At 45.3% G+C, this 18225-nt stretch overlaps 6 protein-coding genes across 6 annotated transcripts; 2 read left to right on the plus strand and 4 right to left on the minus strand.

Moving 5' to 3' along the window:
• Positions 1 to 213: 213 nt before the first annotated feature.
• Positions 214 to 1396, minus strand: B0J16DRAFT_348203 (Formate/nitrite transporter-domain-containing protein). The gene is made up of 3 exons (XM_046128695.1): positions 1057 to 1396; positions 888 to 1008; positions 214 to 831 (listed from the first exon to the last, which is right to left on the minus strand). Exons 1-3 carry the CDS (start codon positions 1360 to 1362, stop codon positions 287 to 289), a joined length of 972 nt encoding a protein of 323 aa, XP_045978467.1. The 5' UTR covers positions 1363 to 1396; the 3' UTR covers positions 214 to 286.
• Positions 1397 to 2025: 629 nt separating this feature from the next.
• B0J16DRAFT_375054 (uncharacterized protein) lies at positions 2026 to 3903 on the plus strand (the record flags this gene model as incomplete). The annotated part of the gene is made up of 4 exons (XM_046130656.1): positions 2026 to 2096; positions 2175 to 2504; positions 2589 to 3033; positions 3087 to 3903. The coding sequence occupies exons 1-4, from the start codon at positions 2057 to 2059 to the stop codon at positions 3901 to 3903; spliced, it is 1632 nt and encodes a 543-aa protein (XP_045978468.1). The 5' UTR covers positions 2026 to 2056.
• Positions 3904 to 4129: 226 nt separating this feature from the next.
• On the minus strand, positions 4130 to 6699 carry B0J16DRAFT_323596 (heterokaryon incompatibility protein-domain-containing protein; the record flags this gene model as incomplete). The annotated part of the gene is made up of 3 exons (XM_046125779.1): positions 4130 to 6118; positions 6235 to 6379; positions 6527 to 6699. The coding sequence occupies 3 exons, from the start codon at positions 6697 to 6699 to the stop codon at positions 4130 to 4132; spliced, it is 2307 nt and encodes a 768-aa protein (XP_045978469.1).
• A 1143-nt stretch (positions 6700 to 7842) lies between these two features.
• Positions 7843 to 8880, minus strand: B0J16DRAFT_348205 (prion-inhibition and propagation-domain-containing protein). The gene has a single exon (XM_046128696.1). The coding sequence runs from the start codon at positions 8786 to 8788 to the stop codon at positions 7925 to 7927; it is 864 nt and encodes a 287-aa protein (XP_045978470.1). The 5' UTR covers positions 8789 to 8880; the 3' UTR covers positions 7843 to 7924.
• Positions 8881 to 9049: 169 nt separating this feature from the next.
• On the plus strand, positions 9050 to 13107 carry B0J16DRAFT_417702 (uncharacterized protein). Its single transcript, XM_046133692.1, has 2 exons — positions 9050 to 10711; positions 10769 to 13107. Exons 1-2 carry the CDS (start codon positions 9071 to 9073, stop codon positions 13058 to 13060), a joined length of 3933 nt encoding a protein of 1310 aa, XP_045978471.1. The 5' UTR covers positions 9050 to 9070; the 3' UTR covers positions 13061 to 13107.
• Positions 13108 to 16090: 2983 nt separating this feature from the next.
• On the minus strand, positions 16091 to 16885 carry B0J16DRAFT_403636 (ferritin-like superfamily; the record flags this gene model as incomplete). Its single annotated transcript, XM_046132727.1, has 3 exons — positions 16091 to 16565; positions 16622 to 16725; positions 16778 to 16885. 3 exons carry the CDS (start codon positions 16883 to 16885, stop codon positions 16091 to 16093), a joined length of 687 nt encoding a protein of 228 aa, XP_045978472.1.
• Between the last annotated feature and the right edge of the window lie 1340 nt (positions 16886 to 18225).

The raw sequence follows: 18225 nt of genomic DNA on the forward strand, positions 1-18225 counted from the left end.
ATCGGGTGGCTATGCATAACTTCGACCACTCAATTGGCCCATGGGTCGGCCGACACGGCTAAGACGGCCCTACAGCCTTACAAACGGCTCTTTACTAAATATTACTAAGTCAAGCGAGGATGTGAAATTCGTTTAACTTCTCTACTTATTGCTAATCCATGCAAGCTGGGAATGGGATCGAGATTAGACCTCACGAGGCAGATAAGGCTTACAACAGTAACGATACTCGATTTATAAACTTGCGTCTTCTATCTAAAGTCTAATCTATAAGGGTCTACTACCCACTCTACTTTGCGATAACGCTGGCTGGGACGGAAACCGGTGCAGACTCCACTCTACTCTCCTCATCCATGGGAGCCTCTCTCTTGTGAGAAGGCCAGTGCATGTGAGATTCCACAACAGGCCCCTGATACGCAACCCCATCAACCTTGACAGGATCCTCCATGGCGAGATACATGTACCAGTAATAGACGCCAACAAACATGCCACCACCGATGATGTTGCCAATAGTAGCAGGGATCATACCCTTCCAGATGTAGAGACCAACGGTCAGGTCAGGGGTCTCCAGCCAGATGGCTAGCGACATGTAGAACATGTTTGCTACCACGTGCTCGAGGCCGAGAACGACGAAGGCAAAGATGGGCCACCACATGCCAATTACTTTTGAAGCCAGATCTTTAGCTTGGATACCGAGAAAAACGGCTAGGCAGACCAGCCAGTTGCAGCCAATAGCTTTAACAAATATTTGATGGACTTCGGGTGCGATTTGTTTCTTAGTAGCGAAATTGATGGCCACTTCCTTGTAGGGGTCCGCGTCGAAAACACCACCGTCTGAGAGGTAATGTCAGTTCCCATATCATATGTGCACAAGGCGTCAGGCAACGTACATCCCATGATAATAGACATAACAAATAACGACCCAGCAAGATTACCGAAATAGCAAAGGAACCAATGCAATAGCATTCTGCGAATGGGTAGTCGACCTTGCAGAACAGCCGTTAAAGTGAACTAACACCATCAGTAACAATCATCATAATTTGCACTCGTCCAACTAACCATAGTTGTCGCAGTAAATAGATCCGCACCGGTAAGTACCACAAGCACTAAACCGAGAGGGAAAACGCCCGCGCCAAACAGCTTGACCAGACCAGGCGCATTCTCGGCATACCACGGAGCAGTCATGGCGCATAATGAAACGCCACAGCCAAAGCCAAGAAGACAGCCTGCTGAAACAGCGGACAAAAAAACCTTGTCGGGTCGCATGTTTCCTCTCTTCACACCAGATCGGGAGACCAGCTCGATGGTCTCCTGCGGCGTGTATGCCGCCAAGTTGGAGATGCTAACCACAAGTGGGTTGCTCATGATGTTGACTTTATTGTTATTAATTGATGGGCAATTGAAGCAATGATGAATACCGAAATGGAATACTACAGGATTTCTTCAAGTTTTATATAAATTCCACCGATTCTAGTGTAAGCTGATCGCAGACCCAACTCCGCCTAAACCCTTGGTATGGCGCCGCCATTATGGCAATCACGCGAGATTCACGTATGATCAGTGGACAGTTCTTGATTGATTTTGGTCTGTGTCTAAGAAAAAACTCCACATAGCTAAAAACCCTAGCATTACAGAGCCGCAAGGGCGGCGAATGCGGGTAGTCAGTCATCGGGTATCGGAAAAATTGGCCGCTGGGAGTGGACGAGACAAAATAACGTATGTATGTTGTGTGAGCTTTAGGTGACTCTTAGACGGTTTATTTTAAGCTACCTCGTCATTAGTGGATACCTTTTTTTGCTACCCGGTGGTCAGTCTTATCACCTCTCCACTCGTCGAATGATTTTTGAATTTAAGATTTCCGGAGTTCCTGAATTTCATGCCTGAGGCTGCAATGAATCGCTGTCAGGGGTTTCGTTACGGTGGATCGTATACCGATATTTTGATACGTTCAAGGAACAACACATAATAAGTGGCTGGCTTATTTCCCCGCTCGGCTGGAGCATCTATAGCTTATCTTGATTCTTCCATCTCTATTCCTAGCTCACCATCAGGCATCGCGATGGTGAACGGCAAACTCACCACAATTTTCACGCCCAGCAGTGAGCGCGATGAAAACGACGACTAAGATCCCCCGAAAGCTCCTCTGGGCTCTCTTCTGCTTGATGCCCTCCTTGTAGATCAACCTCGAGCATCTCAATGCCCTTTGCTTCAATTGCCCAGTGAGATCCTGGCCAAGATCGTCGACGAGCTCCATGACGACTTTGACAGCCTCAAAAAGCTAGCACTTGTCAATTCCGACTGTTTCAAGCTCGCTCGAGCTCGCCAATATGCCGAGTTCCACTTTGACTTCAGTGGACAAAAGATTGCATTCTTAAAACATCTCTTTAACACTGCTCTGGAAATAGCTACATGTGACACTGGGCGACGATTTATCACGTCACAGTGCGTGCGCCGTTGTAACTACTCGGTCGATGAACTCTGGGCCACAGATCTCTTCCCCATCTCTTGTGCGCTTCTCGACCATGGCGATCCTTGGGATGAATGGGAGTGAGGTGATGAGGACGAGAAGTATAACGATATTCGTTCGACAGCACTTTTCGGTGTCCGTTTGATGACGAACCTGGAGACCCTAGTCTGGGACGACCCCGTCCTGATGAATCAGGCCACTTTTACCAAACTCTGTACCCAAACAGCAGCCCATACTCTTAAGCTATCCGGCATTGTGCTGGATGGAGAATGGCCTTTGGACCCCACAGTAACCAGACTACGTTCGCCTATACACTCTTTAGACATCAATGTTCTTGTCGTGGTACCTCATGGTGAGAATAGGAATCTGGTGCTCGAGGGCACTATGCCTAACCAAGAAAACAACATTTTTGAGTCCATATTCAAGCTCTGCGGACCAACTCTCGAATCTCTCACATGGCATTACCAGCCGAACAGGGCAAGGAAGCCACTTTCCATCGATCTAGACAAAGATTTTTTCCCAGTCTCCGTCATCTTCGACTCAAGGATTGTTGGGGAGCTGATGACAAGGTTGTGGAGGCACTACTTTCTTGTCCCCTGAGGTCTCTTGAACCACGTGATAGTGATTCGGAGCTTTTATTCAAACGCGAACCGTATCGAGATCTTGAAAACCTGGGTTTAAACCATGTTAACGATTATGAAGCTGTCACGGATTTTATCCTCAACCACAATCAGATTCAGAAGCTCTACCTCACACAAGGTCGTTCGAAGGAGACTACCGACTTCGATCGTCTGCTTCTTGGGATGGGTGCATTTAGTAATCTGCGCTCCCTTCTTGTGATCTGGAACCAATACGGGAGCAGTAGCAATTTCGACTTCAAAGTCTCCCACAGCGCATTGCGCGCCATCTCGGAGATGAAAGGGTTAGATCAACTGACTCTTGGGTGCTTCACAGGCCCTTATGCAATCCTCGACTATGAGACCTATTACGATGAAAACCCTGAGAACCATTTGCCCCAGTGGAATGTTGACCATGATATGCTGCGAACGCATCTGTCAGGTCTCAAGAATCTCAAAAAGCTGGCTTTCCATGGTGATACATACAAGCCTACCAATAAACACCCTCACCATATGTTTTACTATACGCGCCCTATAGCCCCGGATGATGACTGGGCGGATGTCCGTTCAGCCACACAGCCTGGCAGCGACTATCTGGATGTTGTGGAGAGTGACGCATACAAGAGCGTTCCTTCCGTTCAAGAGAGAACACGTCTTCTTCGAATGGTAAAACATGCCAACGCTTGGTCCCAGGATTTACCTCACCTGGAATGGATAGTTTGTGGACAGCGGCCCATGGAATTTATTCTGAACGACGAAGGACTTCGCAAGGCATCGCCTCTTGGGAAACTCAAAGATGAGTGCAGGACATACATTCAGTGAGTATTTGGACTTGCGTCTGAGACTGAGACGGCCTTCACCACCCTTTAAGAAATTATGATTATTTGCAATGGATAGTGGTTGGAGGGCTATGGATCAAGGGGCCGAGGGTCTTTTAAGGCAAAGGAATACACAGACTTGTTAAGAGACAATTGGTGTTAAAGAGAATTCTCCAGGGCCTAGTACATCCAACCTTATTCGTTAAGTCGAGACGTCAATACTAACTACATTACTCAATCTCGATGCGCTCTGGCTCTAGTCCCAAAGACGCTGCCTCCCCAGTCATGAGACCATCAACATAGCATTCACTTATTAATCTGAACCGCGAACCAGACCGACGCAACACAAAAGGTGTCCGTCCTTGATGCAAAATATATAACTTGTCTTCAGCCCTTATTCCATTCCCGCCCAAACCAATATAGCCAGTATCTGTAAAGAATAAGCTGTTTCCCTTGGACATCACCCCAATCCACCGCATTAATTCGCCAAGCTGCTTGACGAACGCGGCATCAATGTTCCTCTTAGCCCTCTCCTCCGGATCCGCATACCTGATGATTATCAACTTCTCGGCGCGCATAGCCACGTCTTGTAACGTTATAAGCCCCAGCTTCGTCCCGTTACTCGTCTCTTCCACCAGGCTCCTCTGCGCGACCTCCAAGGCTGCGAGGAGGCTGGCCCAGAACTCATCGATGCGGCCCCAGTCTACAGCTTTGTCGAGCATGTCGGCTGTAAGCGTCCGAAGAACCATGCCCCCTCGGCCCTTTTTTTTGCTTATGCTCTCGTGCATACCCGCAAGTTTCCTGGCCAGATATTGGTCGAAGGAGATGACCTCGTAGACGGTGCCAATTGAAATACCCGAGAGTGCAAGGATGGTGAAGTTGCTAGCGGTAAAGATTGACGGAGGAAAGCCCTTAATTCCCTCAGCCGCGTTGTATTTTGTGGCGCCAATTATGCGAGTAGGACACTCAAGTGTGCGGCCGTTTTGGTCTTCATCTGGGATGGGCTCGATTTGAAGCCATGGTACCATATCTGGAGATAGTCTATGTGCTCTGGTAAACTCTGAGATGATGTGGTCGTCGTTCCATGGGTAACTAGTCCAGTCCACAACCCAGGAGGGAAGCGTCTTGTATCTGTTCTTCTCGCGGCAAAACCGAAGCGGCGCAAGCGGCTCGTAGGCCTCGGGATTGTTCTTGCAAGTTAGGATTTGGTTGCTTGAGACACTGATGTATAGGTCTTCAACGGAGACTGCATAGTCAATTTCCATGGGCAGTGGGATGCCAACAAAAGACATAAATGACATGACGGCGAAGACTTTGTCAAGAGCGTTCGTTGCCTCTGAGTCCCTGAATGATGCGACCATTTCGAAGATAGTAGTCGAAGACTTCCGCGCCATCCTCCTCAAGATCCACAATGATGAATGTCTCACACGGGATAGCAGCGGGTTCAGATAACTATTCTTCAGATAACTATTCAATCTAGTCCATGGCGAGATCGTTGTCATTGCATTTCGAAGTATTATGTGGCGGCGGAAAGCATGTTGGAGCATACCGAAGCGGCTAGAGAACGTCGGTGTCCAAAACGCGTGACCTCTTTGAGCGTCGCCTCCATAATCGTAGACTTTGGACACTTTGTAGAAGGACTCTAGTGGCACTGCGGTCGTTCCAAAGCAGATGGTGACCTTTGGTGCAGTGGCGAACTCCTGCAGGGTCCATATTCGCGTTGCCCAGGCCGATTCCGAGACATATCTTAACATCAGACACATACGCTCCGTGTAGCATTCTTTGAATTCTTCTGTCGTTGGTGGGATGCCATATCGAGACAGTCTTGACACATTATTCTTAAGCCCGGTTCCCCAGAAAGGGGGTAATTCGTAGTGGTTGTAGTTCACTTCTCTGCCCGCGTCTTTCAATAGAAAGAAAAAGCAGGCCAGATGAAAGCAGTAATCGAGTTCCGTTGCGTCTCGTCGAAAGTCATTGGCGTATTCCTGGAGTAGTTCCTTATTATCACGACCACGGGTCAAGAATCGAAGAGAACGAGGTGGGTCTGCCTTTGTATAGCAGTCTCCTAGCCATACGAGTACTTGTCGACAGGACGAATAAATAGTCGTCATCATTTTCACTTGAGACGTCCTCTCCTCCATTGCCAACTTTGACTGGTTAATGCAAACGGCGTCAATCCATAATACCAGATCTTCTCCCACAACATGCCGGCGAAGCCTCTTTAGTATTTTGTAGAGATTCTTTCTCACGGGAAACGGTCTGCCATTAATGATGATGTTACGAGTTTCGCTATCTGTTCCCCAAGTATATGAGAGTGCTTGATAATCTGGCTTACTACCGAGAGAAGCGGATGAGAGGTGGCAACAGATCGGGCGGTCCCATTCTCCTGCATGGAGTGTGATAAGGCGGATTTGCCGGCGTGATGCATCGAGAGGAGTTTCCCCGTATAGAGCGGAAAGGTGCTCTTCAATGTTGTATTGCTGAGACTTTGGAGAATCCATTGAACTTTAGAAGACGCTCGATGCGCCTACGGTATTGACTCGGCCAGGCAGTTGGATTATAGGCATAGACCTCTTACGTGGAATTTTTCATTTGAGGTGGAATGGATTAGCCAAGTTTCGCCTTACCTGCCGAAGCCCCACAGCGGGGGAATTTGAGCGCCACGAGCAAGTCGTGGGTATAGATTGCAGTACGCCTGCCTCTTCAAATTCACAATGTTCATAGCACCAGTCTTTGATATCGCTGCAAGGGAGCTTGTTACGGCAGGGAAGCCTTTGTCCCAGCACGTCCGATGAGTCATTATCATCTGGACTCCGAGCTACCAGCAGAGTATAGCGTAGGAGCACTGAAGCTGATGATTATCAGCCGATACAATTGTTTGGGTGGCTTCAGATGCACCGGACTGCAGCAGGTACATAAGGTTAACAAAATATACAGCGTAAACACACTGATATTCTGTAATGAATCTAAAAGAGGTTAATCATGCCCAGGCTAACCTATTTAGGCAGCGTGCTTCCATAACTGTCATTTTGACTCGTATCGACGAGGACTCGTGGCGCTAGGGTTCTAGCTGACCCAAGGCGCGCCACTCTTTCAGATCACGAGGCCAACCGCCCACGCAGGAAAGTAAGCTTACCAGCTGAACATAGCGTTAGGCTGAGTAGGGAATGGTTAGTGATGGTCCGTGAAGGGTATTTGTGCAGTGCTCACTTCCTTAAAGACTCTGGGGATCTTACAAATAGATGGGATGGGATGGGATATAACCAAGTACTAAGTTCCTGGCCGTAAGTAAGGCTATATTAGAATGAGGTCGAATGTTACAAATTGGCCTTTACCGCTTGGTTGGGAGTAATGTTGTTTCTACAGATACAAGGCTGTTAAACGGTCAATGTGACCTCCGCTAGTTAGCGGAAGCGAGATTAACTTCAATAAAATTCATGACCTATCTCCGCCAATTAGCGGAAGTAGGTCTGTACTTAGAAAGAACCTTAAATTTAGTCTAGATGGAAAATAAGCCGTATCGATTTAAGTGCGATACCCAAGCGATAAAATAGTTAGAAGCTGTAGAAGCAACACCTATGTGAAAGGGACACTATTACTCCAGTATGGTAATTATCCAGGAGGTTTCTTACAGACCATCGTGCACGTAGCGCACTGAAAGCTCGAAATGGTTATAGGATACAATGTTACAGTTGCTACTGGTTCTATATCTAGTGACCTTCTTGCAAATATACTTATTAAAGCAATAGCTTACTATACTACAACTATTGCTGCCTATATAAGTACCATTATAGCTACTATAGTAGTTAAGGTAGCTTTAAAGACAGTCTGCATTATTGTTATTACTGTAATCATTGTAAAAGCCCTAGCGATAAAATTAGGTGTTATAAGTGTACGGAGCGAGATAGGTGTTATAGGATGGTCAAAAGACACATTCCCCTGTCTGCTAAGTATTATAAATAACAAGCATGTGGTATAATATAAAAGGGAATGACAACTATTTTTATATACTTGACAAGTGCCTATTAATCCCAGAATCCAGTCCCACCATATGTATTCCCAACGTTTACTCGTGAATTCTCTCCTCCAATAATTTCATTCACACGGTTAGTAGTGTTATCGCGAAATCCCTCAGAATGTATAAGTGATTCTGTTGCAAACGTGTACCCAACGTTGGCCCTTCCTCTCGTATCTATACGCCCAACAGTATTCATTCCAGTAATTCCTCGAATCTTGGACTTAGTAGTATCTTCCAAGACAGGATCCAAGCCTTTAGCAACGTCTTGGATCATTTTCAGTTCCTGCTGATCGCTCACTTCCTTGATCTCCATCTCGGCCAGCTCTCTGGTAGCCTGGGGAATAGTAGGAAACACTTTCTCCAACTCATTTAAGAGATGGAAGATGCCGTCAATTACTCTTCCCATATGGTCCTTATCGTAAATTGCCCAATATGCCTTTTTGATCAAGCTTACGCGACTCTGTCGTTTTATAGTCAGTGTCCGAAAACGATTGTGTAGACGCTGAGACACTATTTCAAGATCCGCTTCACCACATGTTGCCGTGCTTTGTTCTTTTGATGCTGCCTTATACCGAAGCGAGGTCCTGTGTGCTGTGCCGAAACTTTCCACTATCTCTCTGAGGACATTCTTTGCTAACTCCACTGTTGGATCCGACGACATTTCGCCGAGGAATCGCGAGTCGTTGTTGATATCGATGGCTGCACCCCATCTTGACAGTCGGCATTTGGCTACATCGAGCCGAAGTTGGTATCTCGAGAAATCTTCGCCGAAACTCTTAGCAAGTTGGATATAGTCGAAACAATCTATACAGTTGTTGAACAGGGCTGCGATGCTGATAGCACCAGCAACGGCGCCAAACACTTCGGCCATAGTTGTCGATATAGACTGAACGAGGAATGGCGTTAAATCAAATGCGTTATTTGTGAGCGATTTAATAGAGCACCATTTAGCCAATACGAGGGCACGACCCTTACAGGGATAGGATATTTTGGAATTGTTGGCCGGGTGGGACCTGATGATGATCTTATAATAATGGGAAATAGCCTTGTTTCCTCTTCCCTCCCCCTCTCGAGGCAGCCTATGTTATTTTTCATGCAAAATCTCTCACCGCAATACATATTGCGGTTTTCACAACAAGGCTCCAAGTTCATTATGCAGAAAAGCACCTGGAACTTTGTGCAGACTTTGAGCGCAACTGACGCCTCAAGGGTGCATATCGGCAACACCTATAATACAACACATACCTACTACAAGGAAACCGAACAAGAAAAGGCTCAGAAACTCCTAGAAGCACTTTACGACACTGATCCACGTCACGAAAAAGTCAGGATTGAGGAAACTAACGGCTACCTATTGAAAGAGTCATACGTGTGGATCCTTGAAACAACAGAGTTCCTCGCTTGGCGCAATAAAGACCATGAAAGTCGACTTCTTTGGATCAAAGGTGACCCCGGAAAAGGGAAGACGATGCTCCTCTGTGGCATCATAGACCAGCTCCTATCCTCTACAAGATTAAAGAACCCGGAGAGCCCGATCTCATTATCTTACTTCTTCTGCCAAGCTACAGACTCTCGTCTCAGCAATCTGAGAGCTGTATTACGTGGGCTGATATACCTTCTGGTTATCCAACAACCATGGTTGGCATCTCATTTACTGGACATGAAAAACGAAGGTACCGCCGATTGGAACTCTAGGGCGGCAGTGGCAGACTTGTTCCGAAGAATAGTGGCTGATCCAGCCCTTCAGGAAACATATCTGATTGTGGATGCGTTGGATGAATGTCTTCAAGACTTTTACCCCCTTCTCGAAATCATTTCCAGCTCTACACCACATGTCAAGTGGATTGTAAGCAGCCGCAACCGCAGTGAAATCGAACGGCAATTTGCAAGATCATCAACACTCGGACTCTCCCTAGAGCTTTACGAAGAATCTGTCTCCCAAGCTGTCAGATGCCTTATCGACTACCGCACTCGGCAGCTAGTTAATACTAAGAGGCTGAAAAGCGATTTAGAGCAAAAGGTCCACCGTCACCTAACGCAGCACGCCCATGGTACCTTCTTGTGGGTGGCTTTGGTATGTCAACGACTGGAGAGGTGTCATGTCTGGGAGATCAGCAAACAGTTGCTAGAATTTCCTCAAGGTCTCAACAACCTTTATACAAGGATGATGGACCACATCGAGGCATCTTCTAGTTGTGAACTCTACATCAGACTTTTGGCTGTAGCTTCAACTGTTTTTCGCCCACTTACCTTTGCTGAGATAATGGCCATGGAGCCACTGGAGTCGCAGATCTCGGACGAGGAAACACTCTCTAATTTTGTATGGGAATGCGGTTCATTTCTGACGAGAAGAGAAAAGTCAATTGTTTTTGTCCACCAGTCTGCTAAGGAGTTCTTGCTCAGAGAAAAGAGAGCGACAAAATTGCTATTCCAGTCTGGCCTTATCCATCACCATATCGATCTCTTCCAAAGGTCGATCCATCTTCTCAAATCTCTACACAGGGATATATACAATTTGGTTTACCCTGGAGTTTCTTTAAACTCGGCTCTTTGCAACCGGCCTAACCCTGACCCTCTGGACAGTTTGGCGTATGCAGTTGTATATTGGGCTGACCATCTACAAGAGGTGCATCGTCTCTCTATCCTGGGTGGGACTGAAGAAAGAATACCTTTTGTCGAAACGATCCATAACTTCTTTTTCGAGACGTTTCTGTTCTGGTTGGAGGCACTTAGTCTATGTCAGAACCTGCCAGTAGCAGGGAAAACTTTGTCCTTTCTCAAAGACCTACCAACCGTACGTTCATTTTCCAAGTCATCGGACTAGCCATTTCTAATCTTCGATCCTTCACAGGTTCTTTCACAGCCAATCGTTACAGCGCTGATAGAGGATGCGCTTCGATTTTTGCTCCTTGTTAGCCCTGTAATCGAGAATCATCCACTACAGATTTACGCTTCCGGTTTGCTTTTCAGCCCACGGAAAAGCCTCATTCGTCATATGTTCGAACAGTACACGCCTGAGTTTATTTCAAGAGCCCCTCAAGTAGAGGACACTTGGAGCCCGATTCTGACTGTTTTTGAGACCTCTCCGGAAACCCGTATTCGCACCATGAACTTTTCTGTTACGAATGCAATGCTAGCGGTGACCACGTTTGATTCTCAACTGTCAATATGGAACGTTAGCGACGGTTCTATACATAAAAGATCCAATTACGATAATGCAGCGTTGTTGACAATATCACCAAATCTACAATGGTTGGCTGTGATCGTCATGCGCTATTGTAGTGATGCAGAAAAGCATGTGCAAGACGCAATTGAGGTTCGTGAGCTGGATTCAAACAAAGCAATTTGGACTAGAAGATTCAATGGCCGAAAAGCTCTGGCTATTCAGATTTCTCCTGATAGCCGGTGGCTGGCAGTGGGCTACAACGATGAATTACACGTCTATGATGGTGAAGATGGTACGCCTCGATCATGGCCTTGGCAGCTTGATCTGGATGAGCAACCTTCGTACCTTAGACCTTGGCGCATGAAGTTTTCTTTGGATTGCGCTTTCTTGTTACTCTTATACTGTCATAATGTCGACACTGTTTTAGTTGCCGACTTGTTTACGGGTATAAAGTACAAAGTCCCTGCTTTGGATTATCATGATGATGATAGTTATGGTAATTTTGAGATGGAGAATGTGAATGACGCAAGTTTCGTTCCAAATACCCACACAGTCATGGTTTGCAATCTCGCGGGGTGTATCTACATGTGGGACTTCCTAAAAGGAGATTGCAAAGAGTGGGTCACGAACGAGGGCTACTTCGATTACGTCGATTGTCTCTCCTACTCGCACGCTGGATCCTGGATAGCCAATGCAAACCACACAGAGGTAGTGTTGTTGCGTCGCGATCAGCGAACTTTACTGCGAGCGCTTCAGCTACCAGGTGCCAAAGGGCTTACAGCAATTGAGGCTTCTTGCGATGACAAGAAACTTGCAGTCTGTTCGAAAAGCACGGTATGGATCATGGATGTAGATATCATGATGGGTGCCAAACTATCTTCTGATGACCATGAGGAGGAATATCCTCAAATTCTGAATGATGGAGTTTCTATCGCTTATTACGACCTCCGGAGGACGATCAAAATAGAGAACCCAATGGAAGGAGCTATCACCACACTGGACATACGAAACGGTGTTGATGGGCATATCAATGCTATCGCACTGTCACCTGAAGGTCGGCTTTTAGCGTACAGCGACCAGTCATCAATTCATATTCAGGATTTGGACAGAGAAAGCCTGCGGTACAGCTTCAAAGTTCATGCCGAGGCTAAGAATATAGCGATATCTTCCGGTATCAATGGTGTTGGTCAGTTGGTGGCTGCCTGTATGTCCTTTGGAGTAAGTGTGTGGGATGTCGATATAGGAAAGTTCCAACGATCGATTGAGTTTCCTGACAATTTGGGAAGGCATCCTGCTAGAGCATTCTTTACCGGAACTCAGCTGGTAGTTTCATGGTGTTTTGATATTTTCAAAGATCTTGATACTGTTAAAGATGAGATACTCGTCCTATATGACATCAGAACTGGCCAACAGCTCACCCAGCTTGACCTGCCTCGCTCCTCTCATATGTTTAATTCACAAGGTGGAAATTTTGCCATATCGCCCAACGGAAAATGGGTTGTGTCTTATGTCTTCGAGTGTAGACGATTACTTCTCTCGGATATGGAAGCACGCATCCGTTGTGCTATTGTGGACACTGATGCGATTTGGTTCTCCTTCCTTGATGACTCAACCCTATGGACGGATAGGGGAGTGTTGTCTTTCGATTGTCTCTTAAGCAATTTGGCTGTTTCGTTATACAGTGGCAGAACACAAACAGTAGAGATGGGTCACCACGTCACTCAGGAGCTACCTTTAATCATCCCGACTTTTGACAAATACGGGCGTGATACTCATGGGGAGTGGATAACTTTGGATACTAAGCCGCTTATATGGCTACCCCGACAATACCGTCTGAATAGTCAGACCCATTGGGGCCAAATGGCAATTGGACATCATCACATTACTACAGAATGCTCTATGAGAACGTATACTATAGTACTTACAAATAATGCAGAGGAGAACCTACGGCAAGCAATGCGTAAATTATCTATATGAGATATTCGATTGGGAGGATGATAGTCAAGGTTTTCCCTAACAAAGCTATACATTTGAAGTATCATGACCCTGGTCTTTGCACAGGGACATGAGACATAAAGTTGGTACAAGAAAACATATGTATTTGGTACTTATTATATAAATACATTATACCGCCTCTTGCAAGGCACGATAATGAGTCAAGGGTACATATTGAACAGTTATTTGGACTTGCGTCTGAGATAGAAGAGGCCTTCCGGACTTATTAAAGGGTTATGTTTACATGAGATAGGGTAGCATTTAAACGTTTCGAGGTACATAATAGACTAGTAAATCAAGGGTTATCAGTGGTTGATTAACATTGAAGTGGCGGAATCCTCGAGAAGTTATAGTTACAGAAGTTCAGAGGGGTCGAGGATTTAATATCATAGCAGATGCAAGAAGGCCAGGTAAGATACAGGGAATTCTTAAGAGGTAATTGAGGTCAGGGAAGCTCCTCCATGCTCTAGTATCATTACTCCTACTCTAACTTCAGCAGAATTTCTAGTCTTAGGACCTCGTTAAATTCTTTTGTATTCATCCTAGGACCCGAATAACTGGAAAAGGACAAAGCAACAGAAGAAAGATAAAAGGCAAATCAGGATATATGTTATATCCAAAGGTTAATGCTATGCGTCGGTTGATAGAATTGGCCTAGCTTCCTGTCACATAAATGCCCTCTATATCCTAAGTTCTTGTAATGCTATTTTGGTAGTATTTATCATCTAATATAAATAAGTATAAAGGAAAGCGGAGGAACTACTGGCCCATCTTGCTGGATGCATAAACATAGTATATTTCCGCCCAACCCTAATCAGTTGTGCCTTCTCAGCTTCTCTTATTGTAAGTAGACTGATAAGTTATTCAAGAGGGAACGCTGGCTTCTCACCTGTCATAGTTTTAACTATGTTGTTGAGGGTTGACGGTGGGGCACTGTTGACATCTAAGTCACGATTCAAAGCCTAATTTGCAATCCAGTGATTTCTATTTTCTCTCTTAAGGCTTGGTAGTGCTGTGGTTCCAATAGCTGTCAGTAGTGCATCAAGAATAGTCGGATGGACCATAGCAGGTAGTTTCAGATGGTGCAGTTGACGGACGAGCTACTGGTCAGTATCAAGCTCACAGGCTAGAACTTGTTAAGGGTTAGCTTAGAACTATTTTAATAAGTAGTAGGTAGGATAGAGTAGTAATTGTATCATCTTATAGCCCTAAGTTACAAATACCTTGTCTTAAAGAGTCTTGAGCATTATTCCTAAACCTAACAAAACAGAGACAAACTGGGGATCTACCATAACGTGACAGAATCCTGTAGCGATCACAGCACGCTCGTCACCTCGATACTGCTGGGGTAGCTACAAAAGTGGCGTACCGTCCAATGTTATCCAGTCGAATTCAAGGCTGCATCCATACCCCTCAAAAGTTGGCCTCACTATTGGCAACACGTCTTCCAGTTGCTGAATGGTTGTTCTTGTGCTATCCCGGCATGTAATGTTTAACTGCCCAAGACCGTCCATTAATGCGGAGCCAAGACTAAATATTCCTTCTCGGGCGGACACGTTTGACTTGTCGAGAAAGGTGAAATGTCGTGAATTGGGAGTTAACTGAATGAGAGGCAAGCCCGTTTTCAAACAGGCAACACGAAGGTTTTCGTAGGGTGAGACTCACGTCATCACCAAGCATGTCGCAAGGAGATAGAAACAGTTGCGGAAGAGGCCATAGACTAGATCCAAGTGTTGACCTGAGAGATCTGCTCGCCAGTTCTAATGTTGTACAAAACAATCAAAGCGTTTCCAGAGCCGGGTTCAGAGCCGGGTGATGAAACTTCTGAACACCATCGAACGCCCAGATGACAGCTTGTAAATGCTAGCGCATCGGGGTTCTCCAGTATAGGTTCCGAAGGCATTATCAGCCGTTCGCGGTTGCCGGTTGTGGTATCCAATACAGACACGTCTCGAAAGGATGGAGCTGTCGCAATCCCTTGGCCTCCGTTGTTATCTTTATTAGAAATTGTCAAAAGCCAACCATATCCGGGTTCTATGAACGTATGTCTAAAATAGATACTTATAGTTCTTATCTTATTAGTAGTAATATAAGAAAATTATAGGTACATATAGAACAGTTAATCTAGGTTATAATAGGGTTAGGATATATAACTAAAGGCAGGACTAAGGTTGTAAGTTTAAACTCCGTTATACCTTTAAATACATTTCTAAACTGTTCTGCCCTTAAGATAAGTCTACTGTTAATTCCTTATTAAATGGGTTTTAAAATATCCCTTATAAACCTTTCTATATCTTCCGCTTTTTCTCTCTCCCCCTCTTTAATTGTCCATTTAGCTCTGTTTCTTAATAGAGACTTGTAGGGGCGTTTTGCCATCTAATTAGACTATTTCTGGATTATTGCAATAGCTCCTTGTAACGGGGGGGAAAGGGTGCCCTTAGCCCAATAGACCAAAAGATCAATCAGTGCTGACGTAATACGTCAGCAGTGCCCTTTACAACGGTATATAACAGGCCTCGAGACCCCCTCGAAGGTCGAGGGTTCGAACCCCGTTACAAGGGGTCGGTGGAAGACTAAGAGGAGAAGTGAAGAGGTCTGTAACTGGCCAAGCTTCTTCTCCAGACACGCCTGTCGCTTGGGATGGTGAATTCGGAGGACTTGGGTATGGGATGGATTTCGAATTTGGCCTCTCATACTTCGAGGCCTTCCAAAGACTGGTAGCTGTGACACTGTTCTCAACGTCTTTATTGTCATGGTTCAGAAGGATAATTCAAGTTGCTGGCGGCAAACTAGTAAAGGGTTGATCAAACAAGGTGAAAAAAGAAAATATATCCATTTCAAAGACCTTACAAACAGTGTAACTAAATAATCGGTGAAGAGGGCGGATTGTCGTTGGGAGCATCGTATGTTCAAGACCTTGAGGGCTATGGTCCTCCGAATCAAGCGTTTTTAAATACAAATAACTGAAATGCCCTTTGTTACCAATCTTGAGTCCTTAAATCTCGTCTTTCCCTAGACAGCAGCTTTATAAAGATCCTGAACAACACCCTGAAGCAGTTCGTCAGATTTGTCAGGGTCATTGAAGCTTGCCCACGGTACAACGCCGTTATTAGCACGAAGCTCCTTATCAAGATGATATAGGCCGTGACCAATCTGCTTGCTGATACGGACACATTGCTGCAGCAAGTCACCCAGGTCCTTTACATGGCGCGTCTCCTTGCGCAAAAAGCGACTCTCAATAACATCTTCCAGTGCGTTGTCACCAGCCTCCTCTGCTGCGGCACACAGACGGTGAAGATCGTCCAGAATTCCCTTCTCTGTCTGCAGAGCCGCATAGACCGGCTGGATGGGATCGACAGGGTCATCGGGCCACTCGATATCTGGGGCAGGGATGTCGCTTGGCTTGGAGCGGCCACCACGCTGGACAAGATACGACTCTAGCCAGGTTGCATCAGCAAATGCCTCCTGGGCTGATCGCTTCCAAAGCCTGTAATTGCCATTAGCCATGACGATATAAACAACGTACGGCACGTATATAGTTACGCTGCAAAGCCGTGTAACGACACATTGGAACGTAAACAGTCAGCTCCAAGCTTCCGGAAGAAGAACCAGGCCTTATACTCGACTTGTATATGTTGACGGATGGCCTGCAAGTATTAACAGATTGTTATATGTTGGGGTCTTCAAAGAATTATATACATCTTGGATGGTATCAGTAAACGTAGATGCCTGGATGTAAGCGTCGATGTTCTCTGCAGAGAACTTTTTGAGGTTCTCCTGTACCTTGTCGGTATTTGAGCCTGACATTTTAGCAAGAAAGTTAAAGCTCTTCTTCTATCGTTGATAATTTAGAAGAATAGGTAATTATGTTAAAATGAAGTTCAGTGTTAGGGCTCTACTGAAACGCGAGCGCACTGGCTTATAAATAGACCTTGAGTGATTCTATTGCGCCTTGATTTGAATACTGCTGCCCGGAATGTTTGCTCCTTGCAGAAGTGCACTGGTAATCGTTACGAAATTGTACTGCCAATCAATTGAAGATGCTGGGAGGATGATGCGATCCTGTATTAGCGGCTTCCGGTCTTGCGGACACTCTACCCCTCACCAGACTGCAAACGTGTCAATGATGAAACTAATTACAGTAATGAGATAACCAAACACTGGTGTTTACAGCAAATTTACTAAATCTACAGTTTTAGCATTACAGCTACATCTGCAGGAGGTGGAAAGCGGAGGCTTGTAAAATAAATAAGTAGGGTTATATATTGTTAATTGTTCTTATAATAATCTCATCTCGATATAACAAGACCTCCGTATAGCGTTATTTGTTAACACCCTTATTGCAAACTAATTAGGCTATTACAACGTCATGTAATTTCTCTGTAGGTGTTACACATCCTGTTTTATCTTTAAAACAAGTAACATCTGTGGAGGTTTACGTGCATTAACACTGTGATAGAGGCTAGAGCTCTTGTAATATTACAAGCTTAAGATATGATTAATGCCTGACGTTAGATTTAACATGAGACTAGCTGTTACGTAACTTACTGTACATAACTAACTTTTACAATCATCTCTACTCTACTCGTTTTCCAAGGCTAACCTGTCCTTGCTGACGTCTTCCTCGTCATCGATTGCATGGAATTTCCTGCTTGGGAAGAGCTGCGGGGCATGTATCGCCGTGTAGGCACGGAGAGTATTAGGCGGTCTAGAATGTGGCTGGCCTAGCGCTCCCATGTACGCATATGAGGATACATTCAAAAGCTCCTACCAGAAATACCAGATGACTTTGTAAATAAGGTTGCTGTTACACAGTGGAAAAAACGTCAAGAAAGTAATAGCGCTACTGCAGTATAGTAAAACAAATAATTCTACCTGCAGTATACGAGTGAGGTATCAGGCCTTAGCAGCCACTTAAGCAAGAAGCAGTGGTCTGAAAGGACATCCCTATTCTTGAGAAGGATGTCAAGAAGTCTGTTGAGACACTCTGGGGTCGTGTTTTTGAGAGGCGTTAACTGAGTTCTGTATTAAGTGGTGACCTGGCACTCCTTAGGCTTTCAAGTTCATGTTCCTATTTTAATAGAGTTAGTTAAAGGCTTACTGATTAACCAGTCACTGCAAGGATAGTTTCAATTTTCAGCATCTTT

Source organism: Fusarium flagelliforme (assembly GCF_020744385.1).
Source record: "Fusarium flagelliforme strain FIESC 12 MPI-CAGE-AA-0113 chromosome Unknown B0J16scaffold_7, whole genome shotgun sequence".
In the NCBI taxonomy this organism is placed as follows: domain Eukaryota; kingdom Fungi; phylum Ascomycota; class Sordariomycetes; order Hypocreales; family Nectriaceae; genus Fusarium; species Fusarium flagelliforme.